This window comes from Cygnus olor, chromosome 21 (assembly GCF_009769625.2).
Source record: "Cygnus olor isolate bCygOlo1 chromosome 21, bCygOlo1.pri.v2, whole genome shotgun sequence".
Classification (NCBI taxonomy): Eukaryota; Metazoa; Chordata; class Aves; order Anseriformes; family Anatidae; genus Cygnus; species Cygnus olor.
In genome coordinates, this window is record NC_049189.1 from 5,782,967 (window position 1) to 5,801,026 (window position 18,060).

At 35.2% G+C, this 18,060-nt stretch overlaps 1 protein-coding gene across 4 annotated transcripts in view; it reads left to right on the forward strand.

The window, feature by feature from the left end:
• The window catches only part of VPS13D (vacuolar protein sorting 13 homolog D), a 90,876-nt gene that overhangs the window by 37,418 nt on the left and 35,398 nt on the right, over nt 1–18,060 (forward strand). For all 4 annotated transcript variants that reach the window (XM_040533913.1, XM_040533915.1, XM_040533914.1 and 1 more), the window contains 19 exons: nt 332–579; nt 1,249–1,440; nt 2,056–2,182; nt 2,809–2,951; nt 3,442–3,572; nt 3,814–3,989; nt 4,119–4,242; nt 4,814–5,049; nt 5,818–5,926; nt 6,144–6,304; nt 6,616–6,724; nt 8,457–8,636; nt 8,906–9,022; nt 9,363–9,512; nt 10,293–10,442; nt 11,245–11,341; nt 12,985–13,133; nt 15,024–15,158; nt 15,457–15,624. In XM_040533913.1, coding sequence (XP_040389847.1) covers nt 332–579; nt 1,249–1,440; nt 2,056–2,182; nt 2,809–2,951; nt 3,442–3,572; nt 3,814–3,989; nt 4,119–4,242; nt 4,814–5,049; nt 5,818–5,926; nt 6,144–6,304; nt 6,616–6,724; nt 8,457–8,636; nt 8,906–9,022; nt 9,363–9,512; nt 10,293–10,442; nt 11,245–11,341; nt 12,985–13,133; nt 15,024–15,158; nt 15,457–15,624 — 2,902 coding nt within the window. The remainder of the gene's footprint in view (nt 1–331; nt 580–1,248; nt 1,441–2,055; nt 2,183–2,808; nt 2,952–3,441; nt 3,573–3,813; nt 3,990–4,118; nt 4,243–4,813; nt 5,050–5,817; nt 5,927–6,143; nt 6,305–6,615; nt 6,725–8,456; nt 8,637–8,905; nt 9,023–9,362; nt 9,513–10,292; nt 10,443–11,244; nt 11,342–12,984; nt 13,134–15,023; nt 15,159–15,456; nt 15,625–18,060) is intronic.

Genomic DNA, 18,060 nt, shown 5'->3' on the forward strand with positions numbered 1-18,060 from the left:
TTCTGATAAATGAAATACTGTGAAAGTAAACAATAGGAAAGAAAATACGTAGAGATAAATGCTTCTGCAGTATAATGGGATGTTTTCCTTGGTCACTTGAATAATCAGAAGCATTGAATGCATAACTACTATATTTCTGTAGGGCTCCTTGAAGCCCCTCTGACAGTACCTGTTAGCAAATGTCTGAGAATACAAAGTAAGCACACTATTAATATGTATTGTAAAAGAGGAATTGCTAGGAAATAGAGTATAGACTTTTTATCCAAACGCAAGTTTCAGTTATTCCATTGAGTTAGTTAACTTCTTCTCACATACTTTTGTGTCTTCACAGGTTTTGTGTGGCGATAAAGAAAGAAAATTACCCCGATTACATGCCCTCCCACATATTTTCTGACAGTGCTAAACAGATTTTCAGGCAGCCTGGGCATACTATTTATCTCTTGCCAACTGTGGTAATCTGTAACTTGCTGCCTTGTGAACTTGAGTTTTATGTTAAAGGGATGCCAATTAATGGGACACTTAAACCTGGCAAGGAGGCAGCATTGCACACAGCTGATACATCTCAGAACATTGAGCTTGGTAAGGCAATTTATAAGATGCTATTTCCTAATCTTCCTAGAGGAGCACCTCAAAAATAACTATTTCCTTTTACAAGGAACAATGGTAAAATATTGGGAAAATAGTAATAACAACAACAAAAAATTTAAAACGTGTATATGATGATTTCATTGGGTCGCAGTGCTTCTTACGGTTAATAACCAAGTGCACACATCCAAATAGTAAAAAGTTAATATTCCGGTCGTTCCCCTAGATCTGCCAGCTGTCTTGCTCTGTTTCTTATTTGGCTCTTTCCTGAGAGTGGAAACAGTGGAAACTGGAGAGAACAGTGATAAAGATGGGAATGAATCAAATAACTCCCCAATGTTATGAGTGTTTTTGCTGTTTTCAGTCTGACGGAGAACACATGCGTTTTCAACACTGGCTGGACTTCTGATGCTTAAGGCAATAATTAGCCATAAGCAGAATTCTTTTATAAAAGAAAAAAATTCTGCTTGTGACTTAAATTTAAGTGTTTATTAATGAGGCTAGAGATTAATACACTGGGTAGTTTTAAAAGTTAACGTGGCTAACCTCTATGAAATATTTAGAAAGACCAAAAAATATGAAAGACTAAACTGTATACTTACCAGAAGCTAATGTTTGTCCTGTTTTTGTTGGTTTGTTTTGTTGTTTTTTTATTTTTTCTAGGGGTATTGCTAGAAAACTTTCCAATCTGTAAAGAACTATTGATTCCTCCTGGGACACAAAACTATATGGTGCGGATGCGATTGTATGATGTCAACAAACGGCTGCTAAATTTGACCATAAGGATTGTATGTCTTGCTGAAGGTTCTCTAAAAATATTCATTTCAGCACCATATTGGTTAATCAATAAAACAGGTAAATTTACAGTGTTTTGTTCCATAACTATAAAGGTGGAACTTGGAAGATTTCATGCAGAGTTTTTATTTTCTTTCTAGATAAACAGAGCTTTTTAAACACCACTTAATCTTTCCTGCAACTTTAATTCATCTTTTTTTTTCAGTGCCAGCACCTCTTGTGTTGTGATTTGCAAATTACTTAGATGTTTTCATTGCTATATTGCAGATTTTTAAACGTGAGCTATGTAATAGACTTGATGTAACTGTAAATAAATCAGCATAGATTAGACTCCTGTTACAGTTCTGGCTTTCAGTGACTGAAATGCCTTCTGTAAGCAACAAGTCTTGAACAATAAATTGCAGTTACGCTGTGTTAATGTCCATTGGCATTATCAGAGCTACAGGAGTTCTTTTTTTTGCTTGCAGCAGACTCCACGGCTCTCAGCTATAATAGGCTTAGTCCTTAAGCAGGTTAGACATAGAATGAGAAAGATCACATGCAGACTAATGGCTAACATTCCAACAGAGGTATTTTAGGTTGTTCTTTAATTTGAAGTAGTTTTTACCATTCAAATCTTAAATTTGTGTAAAGGTTAAGTATAACTTGACAGGGGTTTTTTGTGTTTTCTTAAAGGCTTACCACTTATCTTCAGACAAGATAATGCAAAAACAGATGCTGCAGGTCAGTTTGAAGAGCATGAACTTGCTAGAAGTCTCAGCCCGCTTCTGTTCTGTTACGCTGATAAAGAACAGCCAAACTTGTAAGTAATACTGAGAGAAGAGTAGAGGGGAGGAACCTTAGAAAGTATGAAAGTAATCAGCAGAGAATTGGCTGCTGGTATATTAGTATAAATATCATTTAGGAAAAACCTTTCTTAAGATGACCTGTTACTTAGTTACTGAATACTGAAATAAGCATACTGAATCTTTCAGCGTTTCCTGCTGAAAACTCCTTAGATGGTTTTATTTTGTGTGTACTCATGCTTCTTTACCAAGGAAACCAAAAACCTGTTTGAAGAGAATTACCAAGTTGTGTGAATATCTGTTATCTCTAAAAACAATACCAAAATGGAAAAAAAAATCTGAACTCTGAATGTTAATAGAGTTGTAGCAGTCACTTAGTTGGAAGTCCACGTACAATAGCCTTATACGTGACACAGTCACTGAATCTTCACCCATCTGTTAAAAGAGCTTAGAACATCCAAAGAAAAATATGATCGAAATGCAGAATGAATTATTAAAGAGATTTATCATGGCTTCTGATACTGTTATATTAAAACAGAGGTGTTATTTTTGTATCTGGGTACACGTTTGATCATCAGCATTGTGTTGATATCTGATCCTTCATTTAAATGAGAAAATGTTTGTGTTTTCTTCTTACCCTAAGTTGTACAATGCGGGTTGGAAAAGGGATCCATCCTGAAGGTATGCCTGGCTGGTGCCAGGGTTTCTCTTTGGATGGCGGTAGTGGTGTCAGAGCCCTTAAAGTGATCCAACATGGAAACCGACCAGGCCTCATTTACAACATTGGTATGTGTTTATGGGAACATTGGAGAAATACTGTGGAACTTGCTAGGACATGTTGTCAGTGACACCAGAAACAGAAAAACTGCAGAAGGGAAACTTACATTGCTAAAGGTTTCTGAGGGTTCAGAGGAAAAGTATTAGACAAAAGATAGTATTCAAAATACAGATGTAACAGTTCTTAGAATTTTGTTAGCTTAAAAATCAGTTTTCAGTGATTGTTGCATTTCATCATTGAGTATTAATAACTGTATTTATGGACTGTTCTTTCAGCTTTTGTGTCTTCCTTCATATGCTACTTTTAAGTACATTACTTACTTTTAAGTAAGTACTTTCTTAAGCGCATTACTTACTTCTAAGTACATTAATTACACTTAATTACTGTCTCTGATTATTTTGAGTGTCTATATACTGCAAAAGTATAAAAAGATTTGAAGGATAATCTCTTTTTTTCTTGTAAATAATAGCTTTGTTTTTAATTTGTTTCTGTTCCAAGGTATTGATGTGAAAAAAGGCAGAGGTCGTTATATTGATACATGCATGGTAACATTTGCACCCCGTTACCTGCTAGATAATAAATCAACCTATAAGCTTGCCTTTGTTCAGCGGGAATTTGCCAGAGGCCAGGTAAGATGGTTCATTTATATTACTACAATACACGTAGTTAGTCACAGCATCTTCTAACCAGAAAGAATGCAAACATTATACTTGAAAGTATTGTTGGCTGGTTATGACAATCTTTATTATTATTCTAATTGTGATCATTTGCCTAACAGAGTAATTGCTGTGCTAATATTTAAAAGGTTTATAGATTAATATTGTATTTTTAACACCTATAGGATATTTGTTTACCAATTTCTATTACTAGGGAACATCCAATCCTGATGGCTATCTCTCCACACTTCCTGGTTCCAGCGTTGTGTTCCACTGGCCACGTAACGATTATGATCAACTCTTATGTGTGAGATTAATGGATGTCCCAAACTGCATTTGGTCTGGAGGATTTGAGGTCAACAAAAATAACTCATTCCATATTAATATGAGGTAGTTTATTATACAGAAATCTTCTGTAACATGCTTCCATTTTTTAACAGAAGCAGCTGTTTAACACTTACAACTGCAGTAAAACACATCAGAAACCTGCCTCTCATACACTTGTTCTTTCTTGTTCAGGGACACCCTGGGAAAATGCTACTTCTTAAGAGTAGAAATTACTCTTCAAGGAGCCACATATCACATTGCATTCAGTGACACAGATCAGTTACCACCACCTTTTCGCATAGACAATTTTTCCAAGGTAAGGGAGCAAAAAGTCATGATTCTGTTTTCTTTTACTAAAATGTATATCTTCCTTGCTTATATTTTGTTTTAGACACCTGACTTACTTGGTGTTTAAAATGAGAGGCATTACTGAGCTGAAAATAACAAATATGAGAGGTGAAGCAGCAAGTTCCATGTCAGTAATTATAAAAAATCAGAGAATTTTCTTTGCTTATTTTGCAGTAACTTACAAACTGCCTGGTGATCAGAGCAGGAGATAGAGCTCTTAATACTTACTGGTTGTTATTATGGATTTTGCTACTGAATTGCTAAATAAAACTAGGCAAGTCTCCTAACTTTGGTTAGGAAGGTTTGAGATGCTACCATGGGATTAATGACATTTTGAACCAAAGATGATGGGTAAAAGCAAAGGTGATGTTTCTAGTCCCTTTGGGATTACCTTTGAGATTCAAATGGAAGAATGGGGTGAGGGAAGCGAGCTGAACATGTTTCAATGACCAACTCCTGAAAAATGGGTAAATGATAGTAAATAACTTGACTGATTAAGAATTTGTGTGAAACTAAATCCTCTTTCATAACTGTTACAGGTCCCAATTGTTTTTAATCAGCATGGTGTTGTCGAGCCAAGACTATACACTGAAGTGAAGCCTATGACCTCTCTAGATTATGCCTGGGATGAGCCTGTTCTACCACCTTTTATAATGCTGACAGTTAAAGGGGCTGGCTCCTCAGAAATTGTCTGTAGCATGAATGACTTCCAAGATAGCAAACAGCTTTATTATGAAAACTTCATTTATATTGCTGCTGCGTACACTTTCTCAGGGTAATTATTTATATATTACATTAAAATATTTTGCATGTTTATGGTGTTGTAAGTTTTTACTCTCTTAATGATCGTCATTTTACACCTTTTGAAAGTATTTCAAATTCAACTAAACTGTTGTTGACCATCTAGCTAGCAGAAGAAATTGAGAAGTTAAAAATTCAGAAGTTGAGTCTGGCAGAGTCAGTAAACTGTGTATCTTATGTTATTTGGTTGTGATAACTTAGCTCTGTAGGTGCAACTTGTCAATGTTTATTTTCTCACATACTGAGGAAGATTTAGCATGTGGCATCTACTGTCAGCCCACTGTCTGATCTTAAAAGAGCAAGGATGTTTAATGTCATATTCAGGAACTTGATTTCATTTGGTGGATTAAGAACACTTCACTACAAGATGTACATGTTATGACATGCTTGTGATATTTCAGCTTGCACTTTATGTGCTGTTAAAAACAGCTATGGGAGAATGTAACATATTTTATTGATTTTCCCAGTATAAAGTAGAAAATTTTGTTTGGAATTCATCTGATCTCTCTGTGAAGCTGCTAGTTGTAGTGAGAAATGAAAACCCCTCTTAAGAGTGCAGTCAAATTGACAGTTTATGCCGATAATTTCAAAATTAACAAGAGGGAACAAAACAATATAAATGATTGTCTGGCTGTAGTGCAATTGTGAGCTTTCTTGGTTTGTTTTTGATACAGATCTAATTTAATCTAAAGAAGCAGCAGCTACTCTGACTAAACATGATGAAATTTTCTTGGTGTTCTAGTTTACAGGAGGCAAGCGTAAGGCCAGTTGCTTCAAACAGGGATGCTGCATATGCAGAGCTTGTCCTTGATGTTTCTCCAAAGACGCAGCGAGTTATACTGAAAAAGAAGGTACAAAGACACGTTTGATTTTTTTAAAATGCTGTTGCTGTGTGATGAAGTAAAATCAGGTGCTGGGAGAAGGAAAAAAGAAAAAAAAATCATGGTAACTTTTTAGGATGAAAATAGTTATAAATTTATAATACTTGATAGCAAAATAGAGCAGTAATATTTGGTCTGTACTGCTGTGTTCATTTGAATCTTGATTTTTTTTTTTTTTATGCAACAGGAGCCAGGAAAGCGATCCCAGCTTTGGAGAATGACTGGCACGGGAATGCTTTGCCATGAAGGTTCATCAGTTCCTCATAACCCCCATAAACCTTCTCCTAGGTCTGTGGAGTCTTGTATGATTTTAGATATTGCAGGTCTGGCAGCTGTCACAGATAACAGGTATTGGAAATACAATTTCTAATGAAACTGATGTAGATACTAACTATGTCTTTGCTTTTACATGATGTTCTCTGAATAAGAAAATAAATGATTCTGAAGGCTTTTGTAAGAGCTAGACTTTTATCTGTCCTCAGGAACAGCTTTTGTGACTTTGGTGTATTTTTAAAAGCATAATTAATGTCTTTTCAGCTGCAAATTGTTAAAACAGCACTTTAGAATTGAGATTAGGGAAGCGAACTTGAACAAAAATACAGGACTGAAACTGGGAAATTGGAATCATCTAAGTCTTGGTTGGCATGCTTTTGTTGTAGGTATGAGCCACTGATGCTGAGAAAGCCTGATCGACGGCGCAGTACCACCCAGACATGGAGCTTTCGTGATGGAAAGTTGACCTGTGGTATTCATGGACTTGTTGTCCAGGTCAGTGCTGCTCATACTCGAACTTGTTTTGACTGTTGCTGATGTAGATGACAGGAATTTGATCTTAGTATTGCAGAGAAGAAAAGCTTTGAACCCAAGGTTCAGGATGTCAATGAGACCAGACTTTCATAAATAGCTTACATGTTTTAAATTGATGTTTGAAAGTTCTTATCAATTACAAATAAATAACCGTCTTACATCATTAACTTGAAAGTAAAGCATTAGAGAATTAATAGTGTGTGATTGTTGAAAATAATCAGTATGATGATAAGTAGGGTCATTATGTTCTCGTACATACTGAATTTAAAAATGCTGCTGAGTGTCAACTAATATCACTGGTGAAAGTCAGATTTGTGTATACCCAGCGTTTCTCAGAATCATGGCTCTAATATTTCAATAACAAGAATTTAAAAAAAAAAAGTTCGAACTGTTTGCTCTTTTGTCATGTTCCAGGAAATGCTGACTTTCAGAAAATAAGCATTGGCAAACTACTTGATAATTCTGCCTGCTGATGTCAATTTGTAGGCACAGAAACCTGGATTGCTTTTATGAATTCTAGTACTAAATGTTAAAAGAATTTTGATGCTCATACTTTTAGTTATTTCTGCCATATTTATCCATCATTTACAAGCAAGTGGAATACATGATCCTGCATATTGTTGAAATAGCAAAATATACTTGTGATAAAATATATTATTTCTAGTGTTTTATTATGAAAAATAAATTATTTGCAAGCTACAGCAATGGAAATCAAACTCAATTCAGAGGAAAAAGTGCTTTCATAGTTAATATGTTAGCTCTGTGATGAAAGTGTGTCTTATGTGAACAATGAATCTGGAATGGATCTGTAAAGTACAGGATGTTAGAAATATCACTTTGAAAGTTCTGTGGATAGGACATGTACGTTCTATTTAGCTTCTTTTTTTTGTTTCTAAATTCCTTATGACTTGTTTGTGTATTTTTCCAAAACACATGGTTCAGATACTTGTTCATTTTAAAACAAACCAGCAATGACTGAAAAGCAGCATCTCAGACATTTTGCTCGCTTTCTCTGAAGGAATATAGGAAGGATACTAGTATACAGTATATATAGTAATAGTATAGTAAGGATATTGGTAATACAGTGTTTCTTTGCTACTTTTGATGATACGTTTCAATTCTAATACCAAAAAACAGAGATAAATATTGACTTAGGCCCATGACATTGGGTTGATCATTTTGTGATCAAATTACGGTAGCTTAGTAAGTTATTACCTGTCAGTTTGAGGTAAGAGGTAACCAAAAAAGCCCCACGTTACTGCATTAAGCTGTTGACTCAGTAAGGATTTAAATTCCTATCTTCCCTGCAGATCCAGAGTTCATCTTTTAGGAACCTTTCTATCATGTTGAAAAAGTTTTGAGAAGGACTTGCGGTGTTTGATCATTATAGCTTAAGTGTCTGAACATGCAGGGGGAAATACTTAATTATTGATCTTGGCTATTTTTTCTAGCTGCCAAGCTGATAAAAGATGAGTTACTAGAAGACTAACTAGAGTACTTACTTACTCTGAAGAGTAAGAAATGTGTAATTTCCATCACTCCCAGACTACTCAGTCTGGGACTGAGTCTCAGACTACTTTCTTCTCCAATTGTCTGAAGAGGGGGAAGTAAAATACACTTTAATGTATATAAATAGTTATCTGAAGTCCTTACCTATCTTTTTCCTTTTCTTTACTTTTATTTCTTTCTCCAGGCAAAGGGAGGAGTATCAGGTCTTTACGATGGAGCAGAAGTTGTTCTTGGTCCTGACACTTCTCTTGAACTTTTGGAGCCAGTTCCACCTGAACAGCAGTTCATAAACCAGAAGATGAGGCCTGGCTCGGGAGTACTAGCTGTTAGAGTCATCCCAGATGGGCCAACTCGAGTTCTCCAGGTGAGAGTGAGAGTCCTTCATTAACTGGAATCTAGTTCCATAATTTACTTGTACTTGAAATACCTTTTTATGCATTGCATCTCTAAATCTAACAAAATGGTAATTTTGTAATGATGTGGAGGGGGGGAATATCATAAATAACTACGCTGAAAGTTTTTGTAATTCATTTTTTAAAATAAAAAGTAGGATAATATAGCTATTATTTATGAATAGGAAAGTGATCATAGTGGTAATCTGATGTTTTGGTGTTGTTTTTTTTTTTTTATTAGATAACAGATTTTAACCAACGTAGAAATGATCGTTTATCTGGTGAAGGAGATGAATTTCCAGTTATGGAACAAGATCTACGCAAGTTAAAAAATCCAAATATGGAGCAGGAATTAGAAGTAAGATATTATAACGAGTATCTATTTTATTTCTGTTAGCTTTTTTGGTCTATTTCAAGGGTTGGGTAGTGGGCTTTTTTGGTTTCAGTTGACAGTGGTTGTTGTTCATTTGCCTTTCCCCATGATAAACTCTTGCAACAAACCTGTAGATGTTCCTGCTAAAACACCTCATTCTTAGATACTGGGTTTAGAAATCTAAGCCCTCTTTATTTGAAGACTTAATCATCAAAAGCTGTTCAGCAGCTCTGGAGATAAGTTTAAAAAAATAACTTTTTTGGAGGAGTATGCACATTCAGTAGCACAGGTATGTTTTTTTCCTCTTCAAATACTCTTTTCTCAGGTGCTTGTGAGACTGGAAGGTGGAATAGGATTGTCTTTAGTCAACAAAGTCCCTGAAGAGCTGATATTTGCAAGCCTCACAAGAATTAATGTCCACTACACACAACTGTCAACAAGTCAGGTGCTAGAGCTCAGTGTGCAAGATGTACAGGTATTTGTCATATTGAAACAAATTTATTTGTTCATGGGTTTCCTGGAATTTTGAAAAACGTTTAGAGCTCTAAGATTTCAATTCCTGATTATCATAAATGTTTTGATCAGTATCAGTGTCTGTCTTTGATTATCCTCTACTTAATAATAGTTGAGATAATGATGTTTTGTGCTCCACACAGTTTATTTCCAACTGTTAGACAAGGTAGAATCTTTCTTTTTTTTTGTTAACAGGTCATATTGAAATTTTTCTCTTTACCTTTGTTTTCAATTCAGTCTTTCAAATTCAGAGTTAACAAGTTAAATCAAACACAGTGAAAACCTTTTCTTTACTAAAAAAACTCCTCTGAATTATTAGAATTCTGTTCCCAATATGCGAAATTTCCGTGAGGTGTGTATGCTCTTGCATACTACAAAAGATAAATGGGTACTTACATGTATCAGTCAAACTTTTTATCCAGGAGAAGGCTTACTCTACTGTTGATTTAATATTTTTGGCTGTGTTTTTAAAACACAAACAAGAAAACAGGACAGTGAACATACTGATTTTGCTACAGTTTTTGTTTCGTTTCTTGGTAGCTATAAACGTTTTCATAATGAAGGTTATTTCTGAGTATTCCGGGGGATGATCTTAGTAGTGATCAGTAACCCAGTATATTCAGTAGCTTCCTGACTCAAGGACCACTTGTTTCTGAAAGCTTTTAACTCAGTTAAAGAAACTTGATTTTACTGTTTATTGTCGGCTATTCTGATTTTGTTGTCTATCATATCCACACTGTAGGTGGACAACCAGCTTATTGGCACCACACGGCCTTTCATGCTCTTTCTGACGCCTAGGATGAGTGAGAATGAGCCTGTGGAGACTGGTCCTGCAGTGCAAGTAAATGCAATGAAATTTCCCAGTAAGAATGCGATGACTGATATATACAAGGTAAACAACAATCTTTTGTTTGTGCCATGCAAATATCAGTCTGTTTAAATGACCTTACTTGTTGCTAATTTTTACTAGCATCTGAATTAAATCATTCACTGAATTAATGCTGTGTTGTAAAGGACACTATATCCAACTTACCATGTTAATAGTGCTTGAAGCTACAGTACAGTGATGGACAGGATGATTAAAAAAAAAATTAGACCACTGCTAGTTCATGTCCATGGCCTAACTTTTCAAGATAATTATTCTCACTTCAGAATTGGTAGGTACCATTACAACATAATGAACCCAAATATCTGTGCTGTGCTTCTCATGTCTTGTGTACAAGGTGATTACTTCTTTCTGATAAGCTGTCATCTTGCAGCATAAACCCTGTTTTCTGTACTGCTGCTATTAACGTTGTTTGGAATTTTATCCACCAACTGAAGTATGCATTGTGAGGACAAAATAGGGTTGGTTTATCAAGACCAATTTCGTTACTTGGAATCTTCATACGTGTTTTGACACACTTTTGAGTAACAGCTGATTTCAGCTTTGGAATCAGTTAAGCATCAGATTCTCATGTGTTGGTATTGACTAATGAAGCACAATACCTTCCAAAACAATCTAAAAATCAGAAGTTGTAGGTAACTTCCAGTGAAAAAAAAACACCAAAGACATTTGGAAGGTGAAAATCTCAACACAATTCCATTCCAGTGAAAATATTCTGTGAAGTAGAACACATTGTCCTATTTAATGGCTTGTACAGATAATATTTCTAGTATTAATACTGTAAACTGAAACTTGTTTATCTTTTCAGCATCTGATGATCACTGCTCGGAAGTTCACAGTTCAAATTGAGGAGAAACTGCTTCTGAAGCTGCTGAGTTTCTTTGGCTATGCTCAGTCTGAATCAGGTATAGTATAAAATTGCAAAGACCGGTTTTACAGTATGCATAGGTATGATCTTTGCATGTAAAGTAAGTTCAAAATGTCTGGCAAACTCTTAACTGCTTGGAAATGTCCAGTGAACAGAAAGTTTGAAAGTTAATGTCTCAGTGGCCCTCACAAAGCTGTTTATGTGTATTGTGCTTGTTACAGTATTCAGGCAGTGACCCATGTAAAATGGCATTGTCCAATATGCAGTGGCTGAGCCATACCTCTGGGGGAGGGAGTTCAATATTCATCATAAGCTCATGTATATAAATTGGTGAAAAGGTTTAAAAAAAAAAAAAGTGTTATTAATTTAGCAAGCCACTTAGGAAACTAAGTTTAAATAAACCCTAGGCTAGATATCAGGTATCTGTTCATTTGTTCCTTGGTCAGTCCCTCATTCTCAGCTGAAGGAAGATTTTGGCTGTCTGACCCTACGGTTCTGATACCTATTACCCCTAGCTATAATTATAAAAACAAGTTTTGCTTTCATTCAGTGAAGCAAAACAAAGCTCTTGAATCTTCTCAGCCCATAGATGTTGTTATAATCCTTCTATTGCAGTGCTTGTGTGTACTTTGGAAACTTTCTGAAATGTCTGTTTTGAGGTGGTAATTTAAAAAGTCACTTTTATTACACAGTAAGGGTATGTAAGAATATATAGTAAAATAAATTCCAGGAAAAAAAACAGTTTAGATATATTTCCATATGCGGGCAAGCCTACAAACAATGCGTAAGAGTGTAATGTCTTGCTAATTCATAGTATGTTCTTAATTGTCTTTAAAAAATACAAGTATTACCTTTCCCAGTTTCACAGACAGAGGACTTAAAGACTTAAGCTTTGAAGTGATGAAGAAAATAAAGATCCTGAATTTCACTCTGTTTACTAGTCTGTCCTTTCGTTCAGTTTATGATACCTTTGCTTTTTTGTTTTTTATTTCCTTACTTACTGTACGCACTTGGTAGTTTATCTACTGATGCTGATGATGCCATCCAAGATTCAAAGAAAATCTATTTTGTCATTTACATTCAACATACTTAATTGTTCAACCTGAGTTCTTAAGATTTTTGTCATCTTTCTTCATTCTTGTTAGTCAGTGTCAGCCAAATTTGACTCAGTCAGTATATAAATCAATCTGTTGAGTGTCTTCTGCATAAGTATTTTTTCCATTTGGTAGTGATGATGAAAAACATCAATTGTTTTGTACGTATATTGATAGCAGGCCATATAAGGAGATATAAAGTAGAGAGAGGAAAACATTGTAAGATTGTGACTACTCAGTAGGAAGGAAACATTGCATAGTTATGTTTGTATCACCTTGCTTCTATGTAATGACATATATTTGAAGCAAGATTAGAAGCTTAATTCAGACTATGCATTTGGATAACTTATTTTTATCTAACTACAAATAAATTCAGGTTTTAGAAATGCAGGCAGATCTGAAAAAAAAAATCTTGAGCTTAAAAGGTCAAGTTCATGTCATAAGGCATGAATAATTTTGCTGGCTACACTAGCAATTGCACATACTTTTTATTTGTACAGAGAAATTGTAACTCCTTATGGAGTATGCATTCATAACTACATATATATTTAATCTATTCTGATTCCTGTGTTTCCTCTGGATGTAGAGGTTGAAAAGTATGATGAAAACCTCCATGAAAAGGTTGCTGAAAAAACTGGAGGACAAAAGCGATACTACTTTGAAAATCTCAAAATAAGCGTGCCTCAAATAAAGTTGAGCGTCTTCACTTCTAATAAGCTACCTTTGGATCTCAAGGTAAGCCAATGTATTCACAGAATATGCTTCCAAATAAAGTTTCTATCATAGAAGGAGAAAGAAACAGAAGCTTCTACTTACTGCTATTAATAGTCATGTACTCTTCCATTACTTAATTCCAGTAAATTTCACTATTTGCATCATTTCCAGTCTTGTCTGTAATATTCCTTCATTTCTGTTATTTCAATTGAAGCACAGCCAACTTCACCTAATAAGTTACTACTTTACAGAGGACTTTAGTTACATTAATAGTAGTGTAAAGAGGCTTGAAGTGAATGACTAACATATGGGGTGGCTAAGGGTGGAGAACGATAAGTTACTGAACTTAGGGAACAAGAAAAAAAAGGGAAAAAAAAACCACTTTGTGGTGACTTAGTGCACTGTTTCTCTATGGAGGGACTGAACTCCTGCCTTTTGAAAGCTGCATTTTCATAGAAATTTTGGACACTGACCAGGCCATTTTGTGCACTTGAAATTATGGGCATTAATATGTGCATGCTTTTAAAGAAGTTCAGTGTTGTGAAGTAAGTGTGTATCATGTAGTCTGACCAAGCTAACTCAGAACAACATCAGTCCTGCACTCTTGTATTGCTTTGGCCAAATCTGTGTGCAACGGAGGACAATTCAATAGCAAGCTCTAATATTCCTTACCAGTCAGTGTCTTGAAAGTGTGAGATCTTGTACTTCAGCTTCACCATAAAAATGCTTACCAACCGATTATCTCTGAATTTGAGAGTGAAAATGGTGTTAGTGGTGAGTGCCTTTAAAAAACTAGTAATGTGCACTGTTTTTTGGATTTCTTACCACCTTTGGAAAAAGATACATCTTGGCAGCTGCTGGGAATGTTCCCAAGAGAAAACTTGGCATATACATTTTTTGTAATGATAACAGTCACTGACTGTATTCTGTATGTTAACTTTCACAGAAGGAGTTCATTCAGTTTTGTAGCATGGGTGAGTTCAGGGTAGAAGTGAGAGAATAATCACAGTAGAGCCTTTGTGTCTCTCTAACAACCTCTAATGTTTCTGGAAGGCTTGGACATTGCTGTCTGGTAATGTGGGGTAGACAGATTATTTTTATTAGGTACCACTATTAACAAAGTTGCCTTATATAATATCTGATAGTTAAACAGGAAATTACTTCCTACCAAAGTGAATAATGAGGGCTACTCTAGTTAGTCGTCCATTTACTGGAAAAATAAATAGGTCCTTTCTTACTTGCAAACTGAAGTCAGACATGTAATTTACCTTAATTGCCTGCAGATGGCAGAAAAACTCATACTACTTACTACCAAGCATGATTTAGTGATTAATGTAGAAAGATATAACAAGAATATCAGGCTTCTTGCCTTCTTCAGATTTTCTGGTGTTGGCACTGTGCACGTTGTTATCAAGAACTGAAATAAAGTGATCTAGAAGAGAATAGTTCAGTTGGGGCCTTCAGAGGTCCAGTCCAGCTGCCTGACCTCTTCAGGGCTAACCAAAAGCTACAGCAGATCAGTGAGGGAGTTGTCCAAATGCCTCTTGAACACTGGCTGGCACTGGGCATCAGCCACCTTTCTAGGGAGCCTGTTCCAGTGTCTGGCCACCATGGAATCTTAAACATGTCTTGTTTTGAAATACAAACTTCAAGTTTAGGAAACAGATTGCATCAGGAAGGGTGTTTAATTGCTAATTACTGAACAAATGCGGTTCTAATAATTTGATCATCATTTACAAGTAAAAGGTTTATGGAGTGATTGCCCTCTATCTAGATCAAAGCATTCACTACTCCAGCAGCTACAGATAAGCTATTGGCTTGTTACCTATTTAAAGATTAATTCATTTGGGTTCTCTGAATGAGAAGTAAAAAAAAAAAAACATTAAGTAGCAATATTTTTTATTTAATTAGGCATTGAAGAGCACACTGGGATTTCCTCTAATCAGATTTGAAGATGCTGTGATTAATCTGGATCCTTTCACTAGGGTCCATCCATATGAAACTCGGGAGTTTATCATTAATGACATTCTGAAACACTTTCAAGAGGTAAGTGTTATACAGATTTTATTGGAGGAAAGGCTAAAATTCTCTTGACTGAGTTCTGTAGTGAGGATGGGGGGAACTCTTCCTTGACTATCAGGTATTTACTGTATAACTTTTTTTTTTTTTTTTAGTATAGTGAGATAGCATCGCACATTTCTAGGATGCACTGCGCTTTAAGATGAAACTGTTGATTGTACTGGTGCTTGTGTATTGTTTTATAGTATCTCTTCATTTTTAATCAATCTTGCTGGTGTTAATGTGATCCAGAGGTGATATTTCAACCTTTATATTGATTTTACAGGAGCTGCTCAGTCAGGCAGCAAGGATTCTGGGTTCTGTGGATTTCCTTGGCAACCCAATGGGTCTACTGAATGATGTTTCAGAAGGTGTTACTGGACTTATAAAATATGGCAATGTTGGTGGTCTCATCAGAAACGTCACGCATGGAGTATCAAATTCAGCTGCAAAGGTAACAATTATGATGTTAAAGTTTACTAAAACAGTAAGTTAAAAATAGGAAATAGAAAAGAATTATTTACCATCTTTAAATAGATTGCTTTATATCCTGTTTGTTTTGTAAAAATTGCATTTGAAATGTAGATTTACTTATTTCATATGCTTATACATATACTTCAGGGATGCTGATAAACCTGCAGGAGGTGGTGAAACAACTCAATGCCTTATTATTAATGTACATGCATTTTTCAGATTGAATGCAGTTGTGAGCAATATTTTAGTTCTGTGATTCAAGTGTGGCATCATCTTATTGAAACCAGGGCTTTACGTGAATTGGAGTATTTAAAGGGTTATTTAGTATAACAAAAGTTATTAATTTATTTTGGGAAACTGATTAAGCTGACACAAATATGAATTGTTACGCAAACACTTGAGTTAATTTTTTTTCTATACGATATAGCAACAAACTAAAGGATTCTTGAATTGCTATGCATTTATATTTAGCTTAATTCCAGAATCTGTGCATGGTGGACATTCTTTTGTCCTTCAGTAATGATTGAGAGAACACTATTATATCAGTGCTATTAGTTGAAAATAACGGTCTTTGCTGCCTAAGAGAGGTATGATCTAAACACAGCAGCCAAAAATAGACAGTGGTTTAGATCATAGTCTATATTGTGCTTGATACTGAATGAACATATGTTGGCTTTATAGAAAAAAAATCTTGAGATATTTCTCATCAATTACGTGATTTGTCAACACATACTGAAAGTGAACTTTATGATTGTGGGTAGTAATGGAATAGTGTTTCCTTTTCATGAGGGCTTGTTATTAAAAGTAGTTTACGTGGTGCTCTAGTTCCTAAATGTAGGAGGTTTATGTGCATGGAGAATGATGGTATCAGGAGGGAGTTGTAGCAAAGATGACATAAACCAAATTTGGTCAGTAAGGATTAAAAGTGCTATCTGTAACAGCAAGATCATTTAGCAATATAACAGTGTCTAGTTAATGTTGCATTTGTATGTTTGCAAGCAGGTGGCATTTAAGCATATAGTGGTTAATACAGCCAAGTGAAACACCAACAGTCAAAATCTGCATTTCTCAGAAATGGTTGTCACACAATATACAGCAGTTACTCACAGAAAACCAAATGTTTTCCAGAGGTGTTCTGTAGACAGAATAATGGAGAAAAGAGAGATTAGTGATGATGCAGAATAAGAGATGATGAAATGATTTAGTAATAACTGAAAAATAGAAAAAAGTTCTTGGTGTCGCCCTGGTATGTTTGAGGGTGTGTGTGTGTCTTTTTGCTTGTGCAGTCTAGTTTTCCTGATACCATTGTAAATATGTGAAGATATTGTAATGCAGCTTATAAGCTTATATTCAAGAAATTGGGGGACAAGAAGTAAAACATCCTTCCAAAATTATCCTTGTGCTTTCACCTAAAAAAATATAGAGTGTAGGTAACTAATAAGAGAGATTTTTTCTTTCTCCCATTACCCAAAGAATGATAAGAATAGTCAAAGAAAATAAACATTGAATGGATGAAGTTTGATTGTATTCCGGGATATAAATAAAACCTGTTCGTAGTAATAAAGCTACTCATCCAGTACATGAATTTAACTTAGAACCAAAACTTTAAAGCATTCTAGAGCTGTGAAATGTGGTGACTTTAAGATATATGCCAGTTTCATTTTTCACTTAATGTTTACTGCTGTATTTCCGAGTTAGGACAACAACTTCGTAGGACTATATGTGAGTTTCAATCCTTTCTTCATAAGTATGTATTTACTGACAGATATGTTACAGGAAAGTGAAAATTCTTTCCTATTATTTTCATTTTCCAGACTGGTAAGTGTGTTTATGTTGGTTCATCCTTTCACAGCCTATTCCATTTCTTTGTATACATGAAAATCTACTTTCTTCCCTGTAGTAGTGGGAAAAGGTAATTCAGAAGATGAGAAAGGTGAGATGTAGAATTTACACAATTACAGATAACTCAGGACTAATATTATCGGACCTAGTTAAATGCCATGGAGATCCTCAGTCCATCACCATGTGCATAGTTGTGAGTACATCTAACCCAGACAGTTGAACTATGAGGAAAGATGACATATACATTCTCTAATACAATTGTCTTGTTCCCAGGTTAGCCCGTTAGGACCTTTACAAAGACTTAAAATGAAATAACATGTTGCTGATATTCCTGTCTTAATCCCATCTTACTCTCTTTTTGAGATTCACTACAGAACATTTTAAATGTGTAGCTAAGAGGTCTTAAAGCATTATGCTGTTTTCTTAGTATCAGCACTGCTAATACAGGTTCATCCAAGCAATCGGGTAGAATACTTACTGAGCTTCTGGAATGCAGTATCCATCTGCACAAACGAGTGCTTTTGTCCATGCTTTCTACTCGTAGTTCTAGTCTCTTGTGGCCCATCCACTCCAC